The following is an 8,039-nucleotide window of genomic DNA, read 5'->3' on the forward strand; positions in this document are numbered from 1 at the left end:
CTAAAACTTCTTAAAACGTGGCATCGCATCTCATTTCTATGTTTCATGATATGATATAATATCCATTGCGAAGTGTCATGTATACCTCGTATTCATATCAAAAGAATGTTAATGCGACACTTCCTTGCTAGGAAATAGCATCTGCAGACGTCTCCGTGTCGAAGCAATAGAGTTTTAAAGCTTTTTATATCTCGATATCGCATTTCATTTCTATGTTTCGTGATAAGGTATAATATTCATTGTGGAGTGTTATGAATACGTCGTATTCACTTCGAAAGAACGTAACCGCTACAATTCCTTGTTATTAAATAGCGTTTGCAGATGTCTACGTATCGTAGCAATAGAGTTCTAATGCTTCTTAAAACACGATAACGCATATCATTTCTATGTTTCATGATAAGATATAATATTCATTGCGAAGCGTCATGTATACCTCGGATACACATCAAATGAATGTAAATGCGACACTTCGTTGCTAGGAAATAGCGTTTGCAGATGTCTACGTATCGTAGCAATAGAGTTCTAATGCTCCTTAAAACGCCATATCGCATCTCATTTCTATGTTTCATAATAGGACCTAATATTCATTGCGAAGTGTTTTGTATACCTCATCTACACTTCAAATGAATGTAAATGCGACAATTCCTTGCTAGGAAGTAGCGTTTCCAGATGCCTACGTTTCGAAGCAGTAGAGTTCTAGTGCTTCACAAAACGCGATATAGCATAGTTTTTCTATGTCTCATGCTAAGATGTAATATTCTATGCTACGCGTTATGTATATCTCGTCTACACTTCAGAAGAATGTAAAGCCCATACTTCTCTGCTACGGAATAGCGTATCTAGATGTCTATGTTTCGAAGCAATACAGCTCTAATTCTTCATAAAACGCGATATCGCATTTCATTTGTATGTTTCATGATAAGATGTTATATCAATGCAACGCGCTATGCATATCTCGTCTACACTACATAGGAATGTAAATGCTTCACTACCTTGCTATGGAATAGCGTTTCTAGATATTTAGATATCGTAGCAATAATGTTCTAATTATTCTTAAAACGCGGTATCCCTTCTCATTTATGTATCTCATGCTAAGATGTAATATTCAATGAAACGCGTTATATCTATCTCGTCAACATTTCAAATGAATGTAAAGCCCGCACTTTCTAGCTAAGGAATTGCGTTTCTAGCAGTCTACGTACCGAAACACTGGAGTTCTAATTCTTCATAAAAAGCGATATCGCATATGATTTTTATGTTTCATGATAAGATGTAATTTCAATGTAACGCGTTATGTATATCTCTTCAACATTTCAAAAGAATGTAAAGCCCACACGTTCTTGCTACGGAATAGTGTTTCTAGATGTCCACATATCGAAGTCCCAAAATAAGAGAGTTCCAATGCTCCATGCATTGCGATGGGTCATCCCAATTCAGCGTTTCGAATTAAGTAAGCTGCAATCTTCTAAGCATAGCATTACGCTTTTCTGCTTCCACACCTGCAAGAAATGTGAATTCTACAGTTCCATGCAAAAGCATGACACTTCAAAGATTCTTCGCGTCAAAGTAGTAGAGGTCTAATGCTCCATGCCATGCGATAGTGCATCTCATTTCAACGTTTCAAATTAAGTAAGTTGGAATGTTCTATGAATAGCATTATGCTCACCTGCTGCCACAAGTCGAAGGAATGAGAATAATACTGTTCCATGCAACGGAATGACGCTTCATAATGTCTGCGTGTCATTGCAATAGGGTTCTAATGCTCCATGCAATGCAAAGGCGCATCTCATTCTAACATCCAAAGTAACTATGCTGTAATCTTCAATGCGTAGCAGTATGCATATCTGCTTCAAAACTGTATAGGAATGTGAATTCTACAGATCGGTGCAACAGGATGGTGATTAAAAGTGTCTACCTCTGAAGGTAATAGAGGTCGAATGCCAATGCAATGTGATGGCGCACCTCATTTCAACTTTTCAAAGTAATTAATCTGAAACTTCATTGCACAGCATTATGCCAATCTGCCTCTAGAATTCAAAGGAATGTAAATTGTACACTCCCATGCAAGGGGTTGGCGCTTCATAGTATCTGCATATCAGAGCAATAACCGTTTCATCTACCGTTCAAGCGACTGTATACTTCACATTTCCTTAAAGTGTAGAAGCAGATAAGCATAATGCGATGCATAGATCGTTACTGCTTACATTCTTCGTAAAGTCGAAAGGCATCATATTGCATGGAGTAATAAAACCCCATTGCGTTGCATTGAAGACACTGCAAGACGCCACCTCATTGCAGGCTACTGTCGAATTCACATTCTGTTGAAGTGCTGTAGCAGGTATGTATAATGCGACGCATAGAGCATTTCAACCTAATTACTTTGAAACGTTCAAGTTATATGCGTCATAGCGATGCATAATACATTAGAACGCTACTCGTTGAAAACGCAGACACTGAAACACCATCTCGTTGCAAGGAACTGTAGATTTCACTTTCTTTTGAAGTATAGAAGCAGATCGGCATATTGCTGTGCATAGGAGATTGCAGCCTACTAATTTGGAAGCTTTGAAATAAGATGCGTCATCGCATTGCATGAAGCATTAGTACTCTATTGCTTTAACATGCAGACATTATGAATGAAATTGTAGAATTCGCATTCGTTTGGAGTGTAGTAGAAAATATGCATAATGCAATGCATAGAACGTTAGTGCTTACTTATTTTGTAACGTTGAAATGAGATGCGTCACCGCATTGCATGGAGCATTGCAACTCTATTGCTCTGAAACGTAAACACGATGAAAGGCCATTCCGTTGCAGGAATTGTAGCATTTACATTATTCTGAAATGTAGAAGCAGGTAAGCTTAATGCGATGTTTAGAATATTACAACATAATTGCTTTGAAGCGTGAAACTGAGACGCACCATCTTGTTGCACACAATATTTTTTATTACTTACGATGAATTATAGTACCGACATGCTCCATCTTCTTGCAAGAAAACTTCCCAGCCGTTCACATTGACACGTAGACACTCAAATGCGACAACCCTTTTCGTGAAAATTTAGACATTCCTTTGAAACTTAGGACTGTGAAGCTGCATCGCGTTGCATGAAAATTTAGAAAGTGCTTACTATGAAACGTAGAAATGAGGAGCGCCATCATGTTGCATAGAACTTTGCATCTTACGTACTTTGAATCGCCTATACTGATAGGGACCATCACTTTACATAGATATATAGAAAACACATAGCTTTAAACGTTGAACTCAGAATTTGAGAACTTACTTTGAAATGTTGATAGCGAGGAGGTCTATCTGATTTCATTGAACTTCAGAACTTTCTTACTATGAAACGCAGGCAGATAAGGGCCATCGCGTTGCTTAAAACTTTAGAAGTTGCTTACTTCTCTCGTACTTTTAGAAGAATTTTTGATAAACCACTTACATTTCACGTTTTCAATATTTTTGTATGTATGCGAGGTGTAATCGTTTAAGTTCTTAAATGATTACTTAGTGTTGATTATTATTTAGTAACTCGGTTAAAAACGTGACTGCATAAGATTTAATCAATATGTTTATAAGCCTGTCATTTATGCAGTTATTTGTTCGTCACTTATTGCTCAAACGGCAAAGATTCTGACCATTTCAAAATGGTTAACTTTCATCAATTTTCTTAAAAATTAAAACACCGTCCAACTGTTTGTATTAAAGACTGTAATTAAAGTTTTCAAAATATTTTACCTCTTATAGATCCATTCTGTTATTGAAATTGAATGTTTGATTTTTCTAACTCCTGTTTAGAACACCTTTTTATTGGAATGTTCAAGTATTTTTTATGTTAGTAATTATTGAAAATGTTTTGCTTGGTTCTCTAATTTAATATTTAGAGTTTCCTGATGAATATTTTTTATCGTTGTGAACTATATAGTTGCAATTAAAATTCTTTACGAAATAATAATAACAGAGAGGTATGTATTTTATCTTACTATTTATAAAGAAATATTAAGACTTGTTTACAATCTAATGGAATTTAATTACCTTCTTTTATTCAAATTCACAATGATAATCCTCCATAGTTCAACAATTTAGTGAGTTGTCCTCAGGAATCCGCAGCTCAGTACTTATAAAATGGACGACAAACGAACAGCCTAACCAAACGTAATCAAACCGATTTTTCAATACTAATGGTATCATGTTTAACTTATCTTGCAAACTATTCAAATGGCCTTCGAACAGTGTCTATTCACTTCCTTCCACCATTGTTTACAATACGTATGTTTCATTTACTACCAATCCGTAAGTATTATCGCCTTCCTTTACTTTTTCTAACCTTCAATGGCTTCATATTACAGGTCTTTGAACACGTTTTAAAATGCTCTATCGTATTACGGAAGCATAAACATATTAGTTCGTTTTAAAAAATGAAGGTAACCTTCAAATTTCCAACATACTTCCAACTCCCATTTCTACTGTGCAATTTTATATCAGCAAAAATTTATATGAAATTTATAGTTTCAAGGATATTTGAGGTGCTAATTATTTCTGCCCACCCTGCATATTGTTATGGATGTGTCCAAGAAGGCAACGATGAACAAAGTTAAATTTAATATTACGATGTTTAATATATTTGTTTTTCTGTAATTTAGCCAAAAAACAGAGTTCACGATGTCGGAAGATGAATGTATTTGCCTTAGAATGATAAGAGCCGACGATATTGAAAGTAGAATATTTCTTTACTCTGCTGACCGAATCAATGGAAACGCTAAGTAATGTGTGTGCCTTTCGAAACAGTCAGATGCAAATTACGATACAACGTTTCGAAGAAATGGTACGTGTCACTCTTTTTTAACACGTTCACGACGGGGCGAAAATCTACGTTTTTTTGAGCGCACATTTCTTGCATCAAGCACTTATTTTTTTTAACGACTAATTTTCTGAAAGCGCGTGACCCACGAGTAGGTCACGGAGCAGTCAAGTGTGACCCACCGTTGGGTCACGCCACCTCACGGAACAGTCAAGTGTGATCCACCGGTGGATCACCCCGGCGTGAACGTGTTAATTTCAGTTTTTTTAATCAAAGGAAATTTGATTGAAATATCCGCAAAATTTAAGGACAAAAAAGTTATTATAATCTTATGCAATATATATGATGGTGATAAAGGATAAGTATGTGGAACTGAGAATAGAAGAAGAGAATAGAATTGGACCGAAATGGATATAAAACAGGAATTTATATCTATACGTTCTATTCTATGCAAAAGCAAATATTTCAAAGAAAAAAAATGTATTACTTACAAATTACTTATGTTCGTAGGGATCTCACTAATTCAGACTTCTCGTCTTGCAGAACTAATCATTTATTTAACATGGAAAGGGGTCGAGGAATAGTAAAAGGTTTCCATATTTCATAGCCTTATTCGATACGTCAATTGGATCACGTAAAATATCGGACACTAATTCCATCTACATCTTTAGAACTTAAATATATAATTGCAACAACATATTTAATACCGTCTTAATAGCATGTTTCTAATTATTTACATCTATGCCTAATAAATATATGTTAATCAAACAAGCTGCTTTACCAAAGAGTAAAAGAATCTGAGGATTACAAATTTGAGCATTACATAACAAAAGTGCAATCCATATATAATGTTACATGTAACAAAATATGAAGACCAAAAAGATCATACATAAGTTGAATCCACAATGCGGACATAGAGATACGTAAAAGGCAAAAAATCCAAACAATAATTAGCAAAGTTCAAAAAGGGAGGAATGAAAATTTATCTCCTTGACGATAATAAGAAACAGGTCTGCCTCATGCACTACAATCTCTCAAACATCCAGCGATTGGCACGTCAATGACAACGGACATACAAATTCCGCGGTAGAACTGTGCTAATACACTGCACCTACTCAGTCTCGTAACGGCATACCCTTAGTACTGGGGCGACACTCGTAACACGGCACTATTAATGCACCGCGATATAGCACACGGGCTACATGGCCATGGCAATTACACTATTAGCTCACCATAGCTACACGCGTGGTAGTGGCGTAGACTGACATTTACGAATGGGGATGCTGTTTCTATAAAAATTATAAACGAATATGAAAAATGACCAAACTAAGCAAGTTATTTATTTTGATTCCAAAATAGATACACCGGCACGAAACAAAGATACAAGAACTCGATTTTATTATTTTCTATAAACTAGCTCGATACGGCGATTTTTCCCATAAAGTCTTTAATTACTTTATCATAAAAATATATAAATTTATTTTATATATATATTTTTTAATTCATCGTTACAAATTCATGCAGTTGAGGGTTATATTCAATACGATGACAGCATGTTGTTTAAGAAATTACACAAGGCGAAGTTAGGGACGCAACAGCATGAATTTTTATTTTATAAGTAATACTAGCTGTACCAGTTCACACGTTGCTGTCTCTGAACGAAAAGGCAGTTTTAATACCTCAAATATAATTTATTAATGATCAAATGTATACAATACATCAAAATGAAAATTAACAATAAAATTACACCTACATATATGTCATTTGAATATAACACATGTACAAAACATAGATATACATAGTTGATGGTAGAATAAACATGCTTCTTCACTTGTGATATTAAACAATATTGCAAACGAATTTCAATTGAACAATAATATAAGTAATTATTAAATATCATCATGAAATGAATGATATTTGATGATTGATGGTGAACTTTATCTTAGTAGTGCTTGTAAATATACAACATTATTTGTTTTCCTATCTGGTGCAAGAATAAATAAATTTGAAGGTTTTCCAACTCGAGAACACCCAACGTACAGCTGTCCATATGAGAAGCATGGATTTACCAAATTTAATCCACATACTTGCAATGATTGTTCCTGTGTTTTGTTAATGGTCATTGCAAAGACTAGTCGTACCGGAAACTGTAGACGTTTGAATTCAAATGAAGTATTCGTTGGTATTATGGGATTGCGTGGTAGTAGCACATGTTCCCCTTGATGTTTTCCCTTTAAAATGGTTGCCTCAATTATGTTATTTATTAATTTTTTTACTGATAGCCTAGTCCCATTGCATAGTTGCGATGGATTTATATTTCGTAGAAGGATGATTGGGGGACCAATTTCCAAAGATAAAATATGTGGTGGCATTCCTTGTAGATCCAATGAATTAAAAAATTCTGTTGGATAATTAACTGATTCATCGTGATTGACAACAGTATCTATGGATTTATATGTTGTTTCTTCATCAGGTATTTTAATTTGAATTGTGCAGTTTATTAAATTCACATCAATGTTTTTAGCTGCCAATATAGCACGCTCACTAATCCGTTGGTTATTTTTATAATTCTGCGATAAATTTGAAAAAGCTTTGGCAATCAATTCATCAGTGGATTTTACAATGTGACAAAAGTTTTCTGGTAATGTAATACAGTGTGTGGATTGATCTATTTCCATTTTACCATTCCCAATATCTAATAATTGTTTTGCAAATGGTTCAGAAGATTCATCTTGTTGTAATTGAACACGCATATTGGTCTTTAAAGATATTTTCTCCACATACCGCCATAAAACTGATGATTTGAGACATGCATTCAATTCATCTGCAGGTACTGAACGTGGTATAACTGGTAAAGTTTGTCGAAAATCATTAGCTAGCAAAATGAATGCACCACCAAAGAGCTGCTTATTTCCTCTCAAATCTTTTAATGTACGTTTCAATGATTTCTTGTGTGCCATGGTGCTTTCATCCCATATTATTAAGCTGACGTGATCTTAGTACTTTTCCCATCCCAGAATATTTGCTAATATTACATGTTGGAATTTCAGTTACCTGCATATTTAATGGCATTTTCAATGCTGAATGTGCTGTTCGATCACCGTCCAAAAGAGTTGCTGCAATAACAAATGATGCAATAGCAAGTGCAATATTATTTTATGATCTTATTCTTGCCAGAATAATTAAAATAAGAAAAGTTTTGCCAGTGCCATCAGGTGCATCTAAGAAATATAAACCA

At 34.7% G+C, this 8,039-nt stretch overlaps 1 protein-coding gene across 1 annotated transcript; it reads right to left on the reverse strand.

The window, feature by feature from the left end:
- Positions 1–6,738: 6,738 nt before the first annotated feature.
- Positions 6,739–7,761, reverse strand: LOC143432399 (uncharacterized). The gene has a single exon (XM_076909087.1). The coding sequence runs from the start codon at positions 7,759–7,761 to the stop codon at positions 6,739–6,741; it is 1,023 nt and encodes a 340-aa protein (XP_076765202.1).
- Positions 7,762–8,039: the final 278 nt, after the last annotated feature.

This window comes from Xylocopa sonorina, unplaced genomic scaffold (assembly GCF_050948175.1).
Source record: "Xylocopa sonorina isolate GNS202 unplaced genomic scaffold, iyXylSono1_principal scaffold0140, whole genome shotgun sequence".
NCBI lineage: Eukaryota > Metazoa > Arthropoda > Insecta > Hymenoptera > Apidae > Xylocopa > Xylocopa sonorina.

What these genes read in the sequence shown, in the direction of transcription:
- LOC143432399 (XM_076909087.1), bottom strand. Translation starts at nt 7,761, where the DNA reads ATGGCACACAAGAAATCATTGAAACGTACATTAAAAGATTTGAGAGGA.